The sequence below is a fragment of the Psammomys obesus genome, unplaced genomic scaffold (assembly GCF_907164565.1).
Source record: "Psammomys obesus unplaced genomic scaffold, mPsaObe1.curated_primary_1811, whole genome shotgun sequence".
NCBI classification, from domain to species: Eukaryota; Metazoa; Chordata; class Mammalia; order Rodentia; family Muridae; genus Psammomys; species Psammomys obesus.
Genome location: NW_026589137.1, coordinates 322585 through 342263, shown reverse-complemented (window position 1 = coordinate 342263; position 19679 = coordinate 322585). Strand labels below are relative to the sequence as shown.

At 41.4% G+C, this 19679-nt stretch overlaps 1 protein-coding gene and 1 pseudogene across 4 annotated transcripts in view; one reads left to right on the top strand and one right to left on the bottom strand.

Moving 5' to 3' along the window:
• The first annotated feature begins 1620 nt into the window (after positions 1-1620).
• Positions 1621-3187, top strand: LOC129674890 (heterogeneous nuclear ribonucleoprotein R-like; annotated as a pseudogene).
• A 2587-nt stretch (positions 3188-5774) lies between these two features.
• Septin6 (septin 6) overlaps positions 5775-19679 on the bottom strand; it is a 77696-nt gene continuing 63791 nt past the window's right edge. Inside the window, exons 10-11 of one of the 4 annotated variants that reach the window (XM_055604928.1) lie at positions 16896-16940; positions 5775-9564 (exon numbers count right to left, since the gene is read on the bottom strand). In XM_055604928.1, the coding sequence (XP_055460903.1) occupies positions 16937-16940 (4 nt within the window). In that variant the 3' untranslated portion in view covers positions 5775-9564; positions 16896-16936. The other 3 variants (XM_055604927.1, XM_055604926.1, XM_055604925.1) reach the window with 3 other exon arrangements.

The window sequence follows — 19679 nt, the reverse complement described above, 5'->3', positions numbered from 1 at the left end:
AAAGCTTGGGTGGTTTAAGTCAGGGTGTATATCACAAATCTAACACTGAATTCCTGGATAAGCTTGAGTAAATATCTATCTTTTATATGTATTATTTTAAACCATAAAATTGTTGTAGGATCTTAGCACCTGTGATGATTAATTTTGCTTTTCACACTACACGTGTGTGTGTGCAACATACAGACTAAGCAGGCTGTGTTTCTATATTCAGGTGTGTGTGTGTGTGTGTGTGTGTGTGTGTGTGTGTGTAACAATTAAAGAAAAAGAGGCCAGAGATCATGAGTTTGAGAGAGAGCAAGGGTCTGGAGAGGAGAGCATGAAGGGAGGAAAGGGAAAGAGGGGAATGATGTGAATGAGAGGCCATAAAATTAAAAATTAGGTTTCTTGGGTTAGTGACCTAAAAATTTTAAACATATCAGGCCAGTTGATCTTGCTGCTTCTAGGAAGGTCCAGCCAACTTCAGGGAAGAGCTGACCTTGCTGCTCATTAGAGATATCATTGCCAGGAAACCAGCCCCCAACTTGTTCCAACTTGTAGCTTTGCTCCTGTAAAAAGCACAGACTGAGCTCATTGTCCCTCTTAGCCCAAGGCTGGCTGTTTTCCCCTGCAAGAGAGAGAACAAAGAAAGCCAGAACCGTTCATGGTTTTGGCACCTTCCCACAGCAAATCATTTCTGAAATGTAGCCCCCCCTTTCTGTTTTAATCATTAGAAGCTTGCCAGGCTGGAATCCCCCTGCTCTGGGTGCTCTGGGAGGGACTGGGACTTATAAATCACCCACAATCTGGAGCTCGGACATCTCAGCTGGAAACCAATGCCTTGGTGTCTGTGAGAGTCTCAGCTTGAGCTTTGAATAAAGACCTTCATGTGTTTTTGCAACAGACTCTACTCCTGGTGGTTATTTGGGGGATTGTGAATCAGGCATAGCAGTGACTATATTTTAATTTCAAAAATAATTGTAAAAATTACCGAGGGTATTGAAGAGACACATCTTTGAGTACATTTGTAGAGTTGTTTCCAGAGAGTATTAGCTGAGGGAAGTGAGGGGGAAGAAAACAAGGAAACAAATACTGGGGCTGGAGAGACAGCTCAGAGGTTAAGAGCACTGACTGCTCTTGCAAGCCCATGGTGGCTCATAACCATCTATAATGAGATCTGGTGCCCTGGCCTGCTGGTATACATGCATGCAGAATACTGTATAAATAATAAATAAACAAATCTTTAAAAAAACAGAAAAAGAAAATGGGGGTTTCAAACATGCCATTTCTAGTGGTTTTGAAAGTGCCTCGTGCTGATTCTCAAGGGCCTGGCCACTGTCCCCCAGCTTTGCCCTGCATAATAAAATGGCTAATCAGGTGAATGGTAATGTGGTTCAATTAATAGAAGAGGAAGAACCAATGGATACTTCCAGTGTACTCACACAGAACACTACAAGACATTGATAGAGGCAGGCCTCCCACAGAAGGTTGCAGAAAAGACTTGATGAAAAATTTCAACCAAGGTTGGTAGCTTATGTCAATTTTGATGAAAGAGCAATTGATGCTTTCAAGGAATTTAATTAAGAAGGAGCTCTCTCTGTACTACAGCATGTTCAGAAGAAAAGTGCATTTTTATGTGGAGTTATGCAGACTTACAGGCAAAGAGAGAAACAAGGCAACAAGGTGCAAGAGTCCACAAAAGGGTCCAATGAAGGAAAGATTAAGGCCTTGCCTGAGAGGACTGGTTATACTCTGGATGTAACTACAAGACAGAGGAAGTATGGTGGTTCACCACCAGAGTGTGTACTCAGGTGTGCAGCCTGGTATTGGAACAGAGGTCTTTGTAGGAAAAATTCCAAGAAACTTACATGAGGATGAGTTGGTGCCCTTTTTTGAGAAGACTGATCCTTTCTGGGATCTATACCTCATGGTAGATCCACTCTCTGGTTAGAACAGAGGATATGTATTTAACACCTTCTGTGGAAAGGAAGCTGCCCAAGAAGCAGTTAAACTGTGTGACAGCTGTAAGATTTGCCCTGGTAAATACCTGGGAGTTTGCATCTCTGTGGCAAACAACAGACTTTTTGCTGGATCCATTCCAAAGAATAAGAGTAAAGAAAACATTCTGGAAGAGTTCAGTTAAGTCACATAGAGTTTGGTGGACATTATTATCTATCATCAACTCGACAACAAAAAGAAAAATCGGGGGTTATGCTTCTTTGAATATGATGATCACAAGACAGCAGCACAATCGAAATGAGTGGAAAAGTAAAAGTGTGGGGAAATGTAGTTACAGAGGAATGGGCTGACCCCGTGGAAAAACGAGATCCAGAAGTCATGGCTAAGGTGAAAGTTTTATTTGTGAGAAACTTGGCTACTACAGTGAGAGAAGAAATAGTAGAAAAGTCATTTTCTGAATTTGGAAAACTGGAGAGAGTGAAGAAGTTCATTGATTTTGAAGATAGAGGAACTGCTATTAAGGTTATGGATGAAATGAATGGTAAAAGAAATAGAAGGGGAAGGAATTGAAATTGTCTTACCTAAACCACCAGAGAAGAAGTTGAAAGAGCGCCAAACTGTTACACTGGTCTCCAGAAGCACTGCGCATGAAGATTATTATTATCACTCTCTTCCCTGAATGCCACCTCCAATGAGAGATTGAGCTCGTGGTGGAAGGACAGGTGGATATGGCTACCCTCCAGATTATTATGATTATGAAGACTACTATGATGATTACTATGGTTATGGTTATCACAACTATTGTGAAAGCTATTAAGATCCCTACTATGGCTATCATGATGGCTTTACAGTAAGAGGAAGAGGAGACAGAAGGGGAGGGCAAGGTGCTCCACCATCACCAAGGGGGCGGGTAGCACCACCTCCAAGAGGTGGAGCTGGCTATTCCCAGAAGGGGCCACCTTTGGGACCACCAATTGTCTTAAGGAGTGGCAGAAGGGTTCCTGCACAACAACAGAGAGGCTGTAGCCCTCATGGCATTTGGGGCAATCAAGAGGGCAATGTAGTAGTCAAGGAAAAGACAGATGGGTACAACCAGGCTGTTCCAAACACCGTCAGACCAGCAGCCAACAAAACTGGGGTTCCCAACCCATCTCTCAGCAGCCCCTTCAGCAAGATGGTGACTACTCTGGTAGCTTTGGTTACAATAATGACAACCAAGAATTTTTTTAAGGATATTTATGGGCAGCAGTAGAAATAGACATGTGAGGGTTTGAAAACTGATACTGGCAAGATACGATTAGCTCTAGAGCTTCATTCTTCAAAACAAAATTGGTGTAATAGTTTCGTCTTTAAGTAGCAGTTTGCTGCCATTTGTATTCAGCTGAAGAAGTCACTATTGTGCAGATACTCAAGGCTTTTATATTTTTCTTCTTTTCTGAATGCTGTTGGACATTATTGGGCTTGCAGAGTTTCCTTATTCTGGGGTTACAATGCTTTTTTATCATTCTAGGCTTCATTTTAGCTTCAGAACAAACTGTTTTTTTAAATTATTCTTTATTTTTTATTTTTATTATTAGCTACATTTTGTTAACTCTGTATCCCAGCTGTATCCCCCTCCCTCATTCCCTCCCAATCCCAACCTCACTCCCTCATCTCCTCCCTGCCCCTTTCCAAGGCCACTGATAGGAGAACAAACTGTTAAATCATGATTTTGCAGAAACTTTGGTTTAGACAGTTCTATTTTTTGGATTTGGAATAGTTTACAAAGGAGTATGAAATATGCTGTAAAGAGAAGTAAAAGCTAGTGCTTTGTCTTAGTAGTTTTGAGAAATTAAAGCAAACAGATTTAAGTTTCCTTGTATTGAAAATAACCTATGACTGTATATGTTGCATTTCTAGAAGCAGGTTAACCGTTTTTAAGTTGTTATAACTTCACACCTTTTTGAAATCTGCCCTACACAATTTGTTTGGCTTAAATGTCAAAGCCATGACAATTTTTTCTTTGATGTGATTGTATTTCCAATTTCTTGTTCATATAAGATTTCAATAAAACTGAAAAATTTATTCAAAACATTATATATGTTTTAAAAATAGAAAACAAATAGAATCTGACTTTTGAATTGTAAACTGAAAAGTAGTGAAACTGATCTAGTGGGTTGTAAATGTAGCTCAGTGGTACAGTACGTGCCTAGCATGTATGAAGTGCTGGATTCAATATCCTGTATTCCCAGATAGCCAAGGAAAAGAGGCCAGGGGCCATTTTTCTTAGAACAATCATAATAGTGTTCTGTTTATGATTCCCACTGTTGAATATAAACCGTTTCATCTCTAGAAAACAAAGCAGAAAAAAAAATTTGGACGATCTGTGATCTTTTCTCCCTTGTAGTCCTTTTGATAAACTCTTACAGCCCACCCATTTTAATCCATTCTTTTCTCAGAAAGTACAGAATCTCTCAGGGAGCAGCTGAGACACCTAAACAGTACAAACAGATTATCTGAATAAAGATTAAAGACATTTAAAAAATGCAAATACATCCAAATTTATCACTCTGTACGAAACTAAAGTCCAAGTGGATCAAAGAACTCAATATAAAACTAGACACACTAAACTTACTCTTAGAAGAAATAGTGGGGAAGAGCCTTGAGCTCATTGGCACAGGAAACAACTTCCTGAACAGAACACCAACAGCACAGGCTCTGAGATCAACAATCAATAAATGAGACCTCATGAAACTGAAAAGCTTCTGTAAAGCCAAGGACACTGTCATCAGAACAAAATGACAGCCTACAGATTGGGAAAAGATATTCACCAACCCTATATCTGACAGACGGCTAATATCCAGAATATATAAAGAACTCAAGAAGTTAAACAGAAACAAATCAAGTAATCCAGTTTAAAAATGGGGTACAGACTGTCAAAGCACATGCTGAGCCTGATGGCCAACTGTCGGGCAGAGTGAATGGAATTTTATGTAAGAAGTGGGAAATAGTAAGAGCTGGAGGGGACAGGAACTCCACAAGGAGAGCAACAGAACAAGATAATTTGAACACAGGGAACTTCCCAGAGACTCATACTCCAACCAAGGAGATAACCTAGAACCCCTGCACAGATGTAGCCCATGGCAGTTCAGTGTCCAAGTGGGTTACATAGTAATGGGAAGAGGGACTGCCTCTGACATAATCTGATTGGCCTGCTCTTTGATCACCTCCCCCTGAGGGGGGAGCAGCCTTACCAGGCCACAGTAGAGGACAATGCAGCCACTTTTGATGAGAACTTATAGACTAAGATCAGAAAGGAGAGGAGAACCTCCCCTATTAGTGGACTTGGGGAGTGGCATGCATGCAGAAAGGGGAGGGAGGGTGGGGTCGGGATGGGAGAGGGAGGGGCTTATGGGGGGATACAAAATGAATAAAGTGTAATTAATAAAAATTAAAAAAAAAGAAAATGAAAAAAATAAAAATAAAATAAAAATGGGGTACAGAACTAAGCAGAAAATTCTCAATACAGGAATATCAAATGGCAGAGAAACACTTACAGAAATGTTCAACATCCTTAGTCATCAGGGAAATGCAAATCAAAACGACCCTGAGATTTCACCTTACACCCATCAGAATGGCTAAGGTCAAAAACTCTAGTGACAATACATGCTAGAGAGGATGTGCAGAAAGGGGAACCATCCTCCATTGCTGGTGGGAATGTAAACTTCTACAACCACTTTGGAAATCAATCTGGAGTTTTCTCAGACAATTAGAAATAGTGCTTCCTCAAGATCCATCTGTAACACTCCTAAGACATATATCCAAAAGATGCTCAAGTATACAACAAAGGCATTTGCTCAACCATGTTTGTAGCAGCTTTATTTGTAATAGCTGGAATCTGGAAACAACACAGATGTCCCTCAACTGAGGAATGGATACAGAAATTGTGGTACATTTACACAATGGAATACAACTCCGCCATTAAAAACAAGGAAATCATGAAATTTGCAGGCAAATTTGCAGGTGGGAACTAGAAAAGATCATCCCTAGTCAGGTTTCCCAGAAGCAGAAAGACACATGGTATATAGTCACTTATAAGTGAATATTAGACATATAATATAGGATAAACATACTAAAATCTGTATACCAAAAGAAGCTAAGCAAGAAGGAGGACCCTGGGTTAGATGCTCAATCCTCATTCAGAAAGGAATACAAGATAGACGACGGAAGAGGGAGAAAAACAGTGAACAGGACAAGAGTGTACCACAGAGGGCCTCTGAAAGATTCTACTGTGCAGGGTATCAAAGCAGATGCTGAGACTCATAGCCAAACTTTGGGCAGAATACAGGGAATCTTAAGAAAGAAGGGGGAGATGAAAGACCTGGAGGGAAAAGAAGCTCCACAAGGAGAGCAACAGAACTGAAAACAAAACAAAACAAAAAAATCCTGGGCACAGGGGTCTTTTCTGAGACTGATACTCCAACCAAGGACCATGTGTGGAGATAACCTTGAACCCTTGCACAGATGTAGCCTGTGGCAGCTCAGTGTCCAAGCAGGTTCCCTAGTGAGGGGAACAGGGGCTGTCTCTGATATGAACTCAGTGGTTGGCTCTTTTATCACCTCTTCCCACCCCACCCCACCCCAAGGGTTAAGCAGCCTTGCAAGGCCACAGAGGAAGACAATGCAACCAGTCCTGATGAGACCTGATAGGCTAGGGTCAGATGGAAGGGGAGGAGGACTTCCCCTATCAGTGGACTTGGGGAGGGGCATGGGAGGAGATGAGGGAGGGAGTGTGGGATTGGGAAGGAATGAGGGAGGGGGCTACAGCTGGGATACAAAGTTAATAAACTAATTTATAAATAAATAAATAAACTTAAAAGAGAGAAAACAAATAAGAACAAATGCCAGCAAGGCTATGGATAAAATAGGACCTTTATATACTGTTATTTGGAAGGTAATGTGGTCCAGGAGTATGAAAAGCAATATGGATGTTCTCAAAAAATAAGATCTACTATAAAAAAATTATTTTAAATTATGTGTATGTGTGCACATGAATTCTGGAGCTTCAGAGGCCAGAAGAGGGAGAGGGAGCCCATGAAGCTGTAGTTACAGGGGCAGATGTGAACTCCTGACCCAGCTTGTGTGCTTAGGAACCTGGTCCTCACAAAAGCACTAAGTGCTCTTAACATGTGGGTCATCTCTCCAGCTTCACCTATGAATGATGTTTTTCATTTTCATTTATTTAGTGAGTTTGTTCCCACATTTGCCCGAACCACGGCACATGACTTAAATTTAGAATTGACAATTGCATGTGTCAGTTCTCTATATCCACCATATGAGGGGTCAAACTCGGGTCATTAAGTTTGGCCAAAGACACTTTTTTCCTGCTCAGGCATCTTGTTGGCCCTAATGCTCAGATACTTTGTATCTTCAATGTGTATTAGTTCTAGAAAGGATTTTCTGGTACTCTCCTTTTCTAGAGAAGCCTCACCCCCAACCCCCGCTGGATTTACTGAGACAGGGTCTGGATAAGTAACCCGGACTGGCCCCGGACTCACTATGTTTGGTCAGACAAGACATCCTCTTCCCTACAATTTCTGAATGCTGAGATTATAAGAATGTGACACCATCACTGGCTTTTTGGAGTTTGGGGATTTTATTATTTTTAGTAGTGGAAACGGAACCCAAGGCTTCAAACTCAGATTTTGGTGTTCTTCTTCTGTGAGGGGGTGGAAGTAGAGTGCCAGGGCATGTGTGTGGGAGATCAGAGAACAACTTGCAAGGAATCAGGCATCTACTTTCACCATGTGTGTCCCAGGGATGGAAATCAGATAGTTTGGTTTGGCATTTTACCGTATCATCAATCTGCTTTTGGCTTCCTTAACGTAACTTTCCCCCTGTTCCAACAGGCTAAGAATTCTGTATTTTCCCACACCTCCACAGGATCATCAATGTTCAGCAATGTCATAGGGGACTCTGCTGCCCCCTAGTGTGCGCGCTGAGTAGAGGCAGGTCAATGCTGTTTACTCTGGTAACCAAGCAGAGGCTTCCAGGTTTTCCTACGGAGAAGACTCCCTGGTCTTTTCTTCAGCATTTGGTCATTAGGCAAATGAAGCTTTACTCACAACCAGATTTATGAAAACTGATATCTCTGACGTCTTTCCCTTTTGCCCACTTTAATGCCATGGAGGCATCCCTGAGAGACTCAAGGCTTAGTATCTACAGAATGCCTTTCAACTCAGGAAATTAGGAGATTCACATCACAGGAGTAAATGAAGGAAGTAACAAAGAGCTGTTTTGGTTTCATAATTAAAACTTACCTGGATCTTTTTTCTGTGGAATGCCATTTTCTGTGTTCACCCTACCCCCTACTCTCTGATGCTCAGTTCAGTTCATTTGATTAGTCTAAACAATGCTAATTAAAGGAAAAGCAGAAGAGTACTTGCTAATACCCACCCTGTCCCATTGGAATTCCAGACCCAGGAAGAAGAAAGGAAAGGCATGGCAGTGCACCGAGGAGGAAAACTTAGTGGGTTCATGGAATCTCTCTGAGCCTCCCAACTTATTTACTCAGGAGGTGGCCATCCATTATAAAGCGAACTGTGGTGAGCCATGCCACCAACTGATGGGAGCAGATCATAGAGCCACTGAGCCATTTCTTTGAATTTTATTGAAAACTGACATGGACATTAGAAAGATAATGAGCTAAACAGTGCTGGCTCTGGGAAGTAGCTCATGGAAAATGAAAGCCCCAGAGGGGAAGTGACTGGTCACACCTTGGAGCAAAAAGAACCACAAAGAAAGGAAAACAAACACAGATTCTGGAAAACATGCAAAGAGGCTCTCTCGGGGAGACAGAATGGCAGAATGTTGGTGTTTGTGGGATGAATACGTGGCAATGAGCACATTCACATGGTATTCATATGTTAAGTAAAGCCAATGAATTCAAGGCAGATGTACCGACATCAAAGCTCTCCTTCCAGATACCAAGTTGAGCAGAAGCCTCTTGTAAAACCTCCAAAGCAACTTGGAAGTTTGTGTCGAGAAGCTTTGCTCTCACTAAGCTCAAAACCCCCTCATGTCTTTCTCTAGCTGAATGTTAATTTCTCCATTTCTCCCTCCTTGCTGGGGTCTGCAGACAGCCTGTGAAAGCCAAAGACGCAAATGTCACTCAACTTTCTTGTCCATATTCAGAATCAGTTTCATAGTGCTTGAAGACAGTCAGAACCAGAGAAGTGTTTAAAAAAAAATAAAACGAACAAACATCAAACTCAAAACCGTGTGAACAGTACTTCTACACCCACAGCTGAGGTCTCCTGCCCCAGTCACTTAACACTTGGGTAAGTCTTGTCGTTGTCTCTCTGAGGTTACATTTGGTCCATTTCCAGCTCTGATGATTCTTTTCCTGCCTTGTGAGTTTAGGACAAGACAGTTCCATGTAAAACACCATGTGAGTCAGAAGAGAGCTTCTTGCCTGGACACAGGGACACATGTACACTTGTTGAGTGTGGTGTATATGTGCGCAGTTGCAGGGGAGGGGAACTGGTTGGTTTCTTGCTTGAGACAATATGAAGCCCTAACTAACTCTTCTAGAATGGCAGTCTTCTCCTTTAGACTTAGTACAGCTGCTGAAGACAAGGTTAAAAAAAGCTGGAGAGGGAGAGAGAAAGAGAGAGAAAACACGAAATTAGCCAAAGAGAAAGGACATTCAAAGTGACATGTAAGGCGAGTGGGCAGTTGAAGGTAGCACAGATTAAATGCTGAGAAGACAGGAACAGTTCATGGATGGGCCATCACCATGGGGAAATCTGTGGAGAAGATTTGAAGAATACCACACACCGGTTTAATGCGTCTTGTCTTGCTTTAATTAAAAAAAAAATAAGCACATATCAACAGCCAAATGTAAATACGAAATGACTTTTCTTAAAAGAATCCAAACTAAGTATAAAGAAAGCAGAGTCATTGGCTTAAAAGAAATGAAGGGTGTGTGTGTTATGTGTGTGTTGTGTGTGTTGTGTGTGTGTGTGTGTGTGTGTACTTCAGGAAAGCCATTCCATTCTAGTCTGGGAAAAGAAAAGCACAAAAGCACAAACCATTTCTAATGACTGGTTTTTGTTTCATTAGAAGTAAACAGAGCCCTTAGGGTGTTTTGTTTTTTTTTTTTTTTTTTTAAATAGTAACAACTGTACTACTTAAAAAAGTCTTTCAAGTGAAGAAAAACAAAACCTTCCCGTTTACAGTTAGAAGAGAGATAAAACTTCTTGTCATCTCAATTCTTTCAATAGATTTGATTGCTTTTGCTATTCACCAAAGTTCTCTCATTACAAGATGCCACACAGTGAACCAGTGAAATCTATACTGGCCTTGGCCTGGTCCAGACTTAGAGGAAAGCTAACTGGTTATCCAGCATCATGGCAGCTGGCTTAGGGCCTTCTCTTCACCTGTGTCTACCCACCCCCTCCTATTTCTCTGTGTGAAAACCCTCAAGACTAATCTTGTCACCAAGAATATATATAAACACTTGATCCCTTGGGGAAATGGATTGGGAACCCAAAATCATGAAATTTTGCCTAGGCTTTGCCAAGAAATATCAGTGGGGCCTTGGATAAGTCTCTTTATTTCTCTACTTGTCTATTTCCTTCAACAGCATGAGGGTTTATATCAGCCATGATGACCAAAAAGCTCCCCACTTTATGTACAAGTCCTTCCTGCTTTTGGAAGATTGTGTAACTCAAATACTTGTGAAATATTTTGAGATCCTCAAGCCTCAAGTAGTTGAATTTATATGCAAATGAAAATGAAAGACCTCGTTTAAAAATTGCAAATACTTCTTCAGAAAGATGATGATGCCGGGTTGGCACTCTGAGAAGGTGGATTAAGACCCCTAAAGCAGCTGGGTGTGCTGGTGTTTGCCTTTAACCCCAGCACTCCAGAAATACAAGCAGACAAAAGTGAATTTGAGGCCAGCCTGGTCTACATTGTGATTTTAAGACCAGCTAGGGCTACCAAACAAAAAACCCTCAGGACTCCATGGCTACAAATAAGAGGCCTTTCTCTAGGAGACCCAGACTGTCTTACTCAGTAGCCTGACTCCTCCAACTATGGACTTTTTCTGGGATATCGGAGGATTTTGCTTTGGGGTTTTGTGCTCTTGGTGGCAGTGGTTTGTTTTGCTTTACCTCTAGGCATAGCGTTTCCTGAAATTTTCCACTTCCAATTGGTTTTCCCCGAAGAACTAGCTCATGCTTTCCCATTGTCACCCTGAACTTGCCTCTGGTCATCAGCTAGTACATATCAAAATGGCCTTCTCTCTTTGCCAACAAGAAAAGAGAAAGTGCATACATTGACTTGCTTGCTTTTAACTAGTTCTGCTTTGGGTTTAGTCTTGGCTTCAGGGTATTAACTATGATTGTAGAGAATGGCCCCTGCCCTTTTACAACAGTTCAGAAGGCCTGCAAACTTATTATTACCTTGTGTGTTTTTTAGAGGTAGTGATCAGACAACCACCATTAAAACATGAAAAAAGAAGAATGTCATGGTCCATGCCAGTGGGATTGGGAGGCAGAAGCAAGTTGCAGAACTCAAATGAAAAAAAAAAACAAAAAACAAAAAAAAAACAAAAAAACAACAACAAAAAACAAAACAAAACAAAAAAAATGCTTGAAGTACCAGAGGAAGGGTAGAGAGCCCAGCTGTCTGGCACCATTAAAAAAACAAAAGAGAGAGACTTCGCTTAAAAGGCTAAGTGGAGTCCAGTCCAGCTGTAGCAGGGCATACTATTCAGTACACAGCCATGGATTACTGCAAAGGAAGGGCAGAGAGACGCCATATTAGCCACAGATCACTGCTAGGTCGCCTCTAGCTCTTGCTCTGTCACTAGCCAAACACCAAAAGCCATACTGTGCCTCATAGCCCTGACAGTGGAAAGCTCTGTACTTTCCAAAATCCACATTCAGGTGGGACCCATTATAAAACATGAAACCCTTAGACCAAAGTAAATGACCTTTCAAGTATAGAGCACCTATTTTTTTCCCCCCAGCTAATGGTCTTCTCTTGTAAGTGGCATCTGTGACACTTATTACATTCATTACCCATCATTACATTCATCAGGTAGATTAGAATACTCATCCAGGCAACCCCAAGCCTAGATTCTTTGACCAGCTCACCAGTTTAGAAACTAAGATTATTATTCTTGCTATTCCACCTCATTGGAGTGGGAAAAAAAGGCCAATGGCATGCTGAAACCCCCAAGGAGAATTTTCTAAGTCTATTATTCAAGACTCTAGGCTGGTAAAAACATTCTGGTTTATTTTACCTTCTGTATCTGTCGGGTACCCAGAATTAGAGGGGGGAAATAAATACTATCTTCCCCAGCTATCTACCAGCAGTTGTCTCTTGTATAGGAAGAGCTTAATGTGAATAAATGTGTGGTTGGCTTTTAATACAGATTATATAATGTGACTTTGAGATGGGATGAAGATGGTAGAAGGCATCACCAGCAATTCTTTTAGAGCCTATATTATAAGGTATGGCTCCTGGGATTGCAGGAGTTGGAGAACAATGCTATTCACTAAGGCTGCAGGAGTCTAAGCTCTGAGCCCTGAGTGGTGCTTATCCAGCCACAGTGGATGAAAGTACCTCAAGGAAACAAGTATCAATTCAAGTATCAGGTATCAAAGCAAGTATCAAATTCAAATGGGAAGCTGGTTCATGAAAAGTAGCAAATAGCAACCTGTAAACATGTCACAGTCTGGCAAAGGTGGGAATGGGGTTGTGGGGGCACATATGGCTGGGGGTTCTAGGAGAAGGACTGAGGTATGGAATATATCTTTAAGCCATGTGATTCCTGGCTTCTTGGTGAGAGGCCAGACATCATCATTTGACTCTCAGGCTTCTATAAACATTTGCAGAAAGGGGAGGGCATGGGTTGTATGCCCCCTAAACATGTTAAGGGGGGACATAAAGAGAGGGAGGCCCAGCTCTGTTGCACAGGAAAGGGCGCATCTACAGGAAGCCCAAACTGAAAATAAAAAGAGAGGGGGGTGTTAATAAATGGATGGATAAATGTACAATAAAAAGAAAGAAATTAAGTCATAACTAATAGATAAAATAGAATAACTATGTTAGATGGTCTTAAAGTCTTATGCACTGGCTCCTGTGAACATGCTTTCTCAAATGAATGGCAGCAGTAGTGGCGTTAAGAAGGACAATAAAGGTCAAAACCCACACAAACCATTTTTAAAATTTGTTCTTCACAAACAACCTCCCAATACATACACATCCAGACAACCTTGTCTGTAAATACAAAGTCTCTAGTGACCTCAGGCCAGCAGATACAGCACAGGCTCACAGCCCCCTGTCCCACAGGATAAGAAGAAGCTGAGGTTTCAACTTTGGCATCCCTCAGAGCAAGCCAGCTGGCTAACTGTTACTCTAATCCAATACCTGTTTGCCAAGTGTGTGATGGGGTGGGGTTCCAACCAGTGACCTGTAAACCTGAACTACAGAAGCCCATCACAGGTTTGTGTTCATGTAACAGTTTGACCTGTCTGCTGCTGGGATTTCATTCCTATGCTATAAGTAGGCCAAGTTGTTTTGGTCTCTGTGTCACATATGAGGAGACTGACATGCCTGTGGTCATAAAGAAAGTATCATCACATCTAGGATAAGAGTTATCTACTTAGGACTCTCCTATCACTGGGAAAGTCTTATTGTCTCAGAGAATTTCTTGGCTCTAAATGTATCTACTTCCTTTTTTTATGACCTGAAGAAATATTTTTTTAATGGTTTAAATATGGTATGTGCTCCAAAGACTCACATATTGAAGGCTCCCTAAGAGGTTTTAAGGAAATAATTAGACTCTGAGGACTTTGATTTAGCAGAGAAATCCCTTGAAGGACTCATAATATGAGGGCTTTCCTGGAAGGCAGGCCTGTTGGAAGAAGTAGGTCACTGGAGCAAGGCCTGTAATGCTCTACCTTGTCCCTGCCTCTTTTCTCTGCTTCCTGGTTGACACAAAGTGAGCAATGCTACTCCAGTCCACCCCTCCACCATGATGCTCTGCCAGAGCCCATGTTAGCCACATCAGTGAGGCCAAGTGACCAGGAACAGAACTAAACTTCCCTTCCTTCACTTGATTTTCTCTAGTACTTTTGGAAAAAAAAAATGGATATCCATTCTATTAAATGAGGGCTATTTGGTGGGAGTGGAGTTAGCAGAACATCCATATATGAGAGTGTGCAATCAATTTTCCACAGTGAATGTGTCTGCTCTCCCACATACATAGGCCTCAGTCAGCCTGCATTCCAGGTGGCTTTACTAATTAAACCACCAAGTGAAGGTTTTGGAAAGGAGACACATAACCTTTGCTGCTTTCAGAACCTTGACAGCTAAGGCTCTCTGAGACCACCTGATCTAGAACTGCTTTTGCAGTCTACTACAGAGAATCTTGTCAAGAAAAGACAACATACTTGGGGTTGAAATTGGCTGCTCTGTCTGTTTATCACTTTTTTCTTACTTAGAAGGAATGACTTTAATTATAGTTTTCCAGGGTTCATCTTAGGGATGGCCACTAACAAACATGTATTCAGGGAAATCTGAATAAAATTGTGTCAAATAGGTATGCAATGAAATCTGAATTAGCCAAAATTGAATTCCCCAGGATATATTTGTCCTGCATTCATTGAAAATGATAGAATAAAGAAACACCAAATGATATGAGCTCCTGTTATGTGTCTGACACTTGATTAGGCACCTGAACTATGGTGGTGAATAGATATTCTAGGAATTTAGTCTTCTTAAATAGAAAGCTGCTATTTGATGCCTGTGTCCTAGCAGGGGCTCCAGGACTTGCTTTTAAACCAGGCAGTGAATCATTTTCATTGTTCTTTTAGGATGCATTTGTTTGGCTCAGTTTCCTGGGCTTTCTGTTTCAGAAGCCTGGTTTTGCTTGGAAGGAGTATGCTTTTGCCAGCTGCCTGAAGCCTCTAGTGCAATAGTTGCAGCCATCGGTTTGGTGACTAACAGCAGGCTCTCCATATAAACCACTGCATAGATAACCAGGGGACATCTTCACAGTACTTTAGTCTTCAATGTAAACAAACCCAAAGTTAGAAAGGCAATTAATGAGATCTCTGGGGTACTTCTAACACCAACTAGACATTTTATGTTAGCAAATTATTTTTAATTTTTAGGTATGATAATGATTACTGTGTTTGCTTTTAAACATCATTATCTCCTAGAAATGTGTACTATGTATTTTATACATGTGAAATGAGCTTTTGCCTTACAATAATACAACATATCTGGGGTAATTGAGGAAGCAGCATTAGCTGTATGTCAATGATTCTTTGATGACTGGGCTCCAAGAATGTGGGGCTGAATTGTACTATTATCTCTTCTCTTCTCTTATCTAGGTTTGAAAGTTTCCATGGTAGAGTTTTAAAAATAAATCAATCTAAGTGTGCTATTAAAAACATTTATGTTCAATTTCCCATCACTACCTGATTTGGTGGAATAGACAAATGGTGCTTAATCACTGCTTTCATCCATCCTATAATGACTGCTTTCACTCTGTTTAAAAGCTGTGTGATAGCAGGGACTGTTCTATTTACTTCTGTAGTTCTCAGGGATCCTTATTAAGAATTACCTGCTTATCTCTTTAGCAGAGGTTTCCATGAATCTTGCACTTACAGAATTAATTTTTAAAAGTTGTATATGTGTGGACATGTGTGTGTGAGTGTGTGTGTATGTGTGTGTGTGTGAGAGAGAGAGAGAGAGAGAGTGAGTGCAGGTAACCGCAAAGAGCAGAAGAGGAGAAGAGGTTGTAAGATACCCTGGACTTAGAGCTACAGGCAGTTGTTGGGCTGCCTAATATATATGGTTGCTGGCACGAAAACTCAGCTCCTTTGGAAGAGCAGCAAGTGTTCTTAACCACCTGAACCATTTCTCCAGATCCAGAATTGATTTCTTTTTTGCTTTGGTTTTCCAAGACAGGGTTTCTCTGTGTAGCCTTGGCTCTCCTGGACTCTCCTTGTAGACCAGGCTGGCCTCGAACTTACAGAGACTCACCTGCCTCTTCCTCCCAGAGTGTTGGGGTAAGAGGTGTGTAACACCATGCCTAGCTCAGAATTGAATTTTTAAAAATTAATTTATTAATGTTGTTTGTGGGCACACATGCCACGGAGTGGTATGATCATAGGAAAAGTTTTGGAGTTGGTTCTAGCTTTCCACCATTATATGGGTTCTAGGGATTGAACTCAGGCTAATAGGCTTAAATGGCATTCTGTGAAAAGTAAATGCTGCCACTGAAGCCTGCTGGGCCACCTCACCAGCCCTCACAGAACAAAGTGTAAGGATTTTCCTATAGTATTTGAGGTCTCTTTATTGTTTTCCACCTTGATTATATTTTGGGGGTGGGGCATACAACCAAAAGAAACTGGAGAACTTGAATCCCTCAGTTAAGAAGCTAGAGGGAGACATAGAAGCAATTTCTCATTGCACATTCCTAAATCTGGTGTGTGTGTGTGTGTGTGTGTGTGTGTGTGTGTGTGTGTGTGTGTGTATACTGACTGTGACATTGCAGGTAGGCACTATGAACTCAGCAGTTTCCTGCTCCATCTCAAATCATTTTGAAAGTCATGATTATGGTTCTTTATGAAAAAGATATATCTGAACTGAAACCTTACATGTTGGTCACATAATCTATCTACTTAGGCTGCACAGCTGTTCTAGCAGCAAAGGCCTGCAAATGCTCTCTCTCGAACACACACCTCCAATCAGGCAAGCAGGCATTCCACATGAGGATGCTCAATTTCAAGCCACTTCAGATTATGTCTTCATACTGTAAGTCTTGGGAGGAAACTAGCAGGTCCAATGAAGCCATTTCTTTTATGGTTAGCTCTGTGCATCACAAGTGTGGGGTTTGGGGAAGTATGTTCTAGAAGCCACTGCCAGTTCTATTTAGAGTTAATAAAGCTTACCAGGACCCTGGGTCTCATGCAGCATGCAGCAAACAGCAGAGTTAACTGTAAAACAGTAAGAGCTGATGAAGATGGAGTGAGCAATGTGGAGAAATACAATATCATGAACTGGTACAAATATTTAAATGTTAGAGGTAAAAAAAAAAAAGAATAGGAAAAACAGGGAAAGGAATGGGGAGGGTGGATTGGTAGACACCCCTGAAACACTGCTGTTCTTTCTTAGTCTTCTTAGGGGCATCCAGAGGAAATTCTGAATCTAGAAGTTGAACAGATCCAACCACAATCTGTCTAACTACCCTAATCTCTGCCCTCCCCAAATCATCACCAGCAAAACCATCATGGGAGCAGAGTAGAAGGTTGATGCCACATTTCCCAGAAGCTAACCAGTTGCTTCACAGAGATGCATAATGAGCTCACATCTGCGGCCACGCACACACATTAGACTATGGATGGGGACAGACTATTGTGCTGGCTCTGATTGCTAATGTAAGGTTCCACATTCCAGCAAGGTTTTCAACCATCTCGGAAATGGAAAAGGGCACTGTCCCCAACCCAGATATTTCTGAAGAGTGGGAAAAGTTGTGTCACTATCTAGAGTCTTCTGTATGGGATTACAGGAATTCAGTCAGTCTTGGGGAAAGTCTGGTCTGGAAGGAATTTTCACTGAACACCTTGAATAGAGACTATGCAGTAACATTTCTCAACCTGTGGGTCATGACTTCCTGGGAAGGTCAACCAACTCTTTTACAGGGGTCCCCTAAGACCATCAGAAAACACAGATATTTACAACTCATAACAGCCACAAAATTACAGTTGTTAATTCGAAACAGAAATAACTTTATGGTTCAGGTTACCACAACATGAGGAACCACATTAGGAAGGTTCTTGCATGCAGCATCAGTGCAGCCTGAACAAAGCAGGTGATCTTCCAATCTTAGACAATTCTAGGGACTGAGTAGACAAGAATTACAGGCTGATTGAAGGTATAGGTTATAGATGGCAAAAAAGCTGAGTATTTTCTGATCTTTAAAATAGGAATAACAGGGCCATGGATGCAGCTCAGGGGTTCTGCTTAACACCTGCAGGGCCCGGGGTTCCCCTGTACCACTCTCCCCACAAAAAGATGATGACAATAATAATTTTAAAAATAAAAATATGAATCATTTTCTGCTAGTATAACTAATATACCATCAATAATAAATTAATGGATGGTGGATTCAAAAACATTTTCCATCTAGCTAGTTGAACCTTAGTAACAACAACAAAAAAAGTCATTGAATTTGGTATGTAGGTTTTTGTTTGGTGGTTTTTGTTTTTTCAAGAAAGGTTTTCTCAGTGTAGCCCTGGTTGTCTTGGACTCGCTTTGTAGACCAGGCTGGCCACCACTACCCAGCAATATGTAGTTTTAAGGTTCTATTCTGGAAAAAAAAAATCTCTGGACCAAGTTGGTGAAAATGTTCAAGTTACATATTAGATAGTCAAACTGGGTATGAGATCGCAAAACTCAGTGCCTTGAAATCGTAAATAGTTTACATTTGTGGTGTGATTCCTAAGTGAGAAGCCGGGCACAAAGGCAAAAACATACTTCTTTCTTCTGGGAAGCATCTAGTGGCCGACTCAAACTGGTGGCCAAAAATAGAAGGTTATAGCCATCGTCATCTCTGGGACCCTAAGGATCTTTTAGTAAGGGTATTGTTAAATACTCCATCTTGGAGCACTCCAAATCCTACTGTACAAACAACTATAAGAGCATAAGGGAACCTCTGGATGTTTTCTTGCCAGAAACATTTTCCTCTTCTCTGGCTCTGAAATGAGGAATGAGTAATCTCTGCAAGCAGACACTGGGTTAGGGTCAGGACTATCAACTCACCAAAAATTTGGAGAAACAAAATGGTTTTAGGAAATGGGCTATTCAGAGGACACTGGTTTCTGAAGACTCCTTGGTAAGTTCTTAGTACTCCAGGCTGGGCATAGCTAAGCAGCCAGAAAGATGCATGGCAAAGGAATGGGAGATGAGAAACAGAGCACAGCCTTCAGTGGTAGCATTTACCTTTCACAGGCTGCAGCTATTGAGTAAGGGTTACATTGTAGGCCCCTCCCTTCAGATGTAGTAGGACCTGTAAGCTGCATGATATTAAACATCCAGGACAGTGTTTTTCAACCTTCCTAATGCTGTAACCCTTTAACATAATTCCTCATGTTGTGTTGATCCTCAACTATAAGATTATTTTGTTGATGCTTCATAACTATAATATTGCTACTGTTCTGAACCATAATGTAAATATCTGATATGCAGGATATCTGATATGCAACCCCTGGGAAAGGGTTATCAACCCAAAAGGGGCGCGACCCAAAGGTTGAGAACCACTGTTCTAGGGTCTGGGCCAGTGCCTAGAGTTTCTCCTAAAAAAATTCCTGTGTTTCTTTCACTCTCCTGGTCTGCCCATACTTTTTGTTCCTCTCCTTATCCTTCTACAGCTCTCACAGTTTGTTTCCTACTTCCTACCATTTGCCAGGGGTTTGCAGAACTCTCTCAGATGGGACAAATAGAAAAGCTACACTTCTGGAAACACTATTCTCCTCCTTTCAGCAACTCAAACTTGGGTGCCATGGGGACAGTGAACACTACATGAGTGTAACTGCCAGTCTGCAGTTTACACATGCCCATCAATCCCCTTGGCCTCTAGGTCTTGCCACGATGGAGGGGTGGGAATGAGTAGGAAAAAAAAAAAGATCACACACACACACACACACACACACACACACACACACACACACACACAC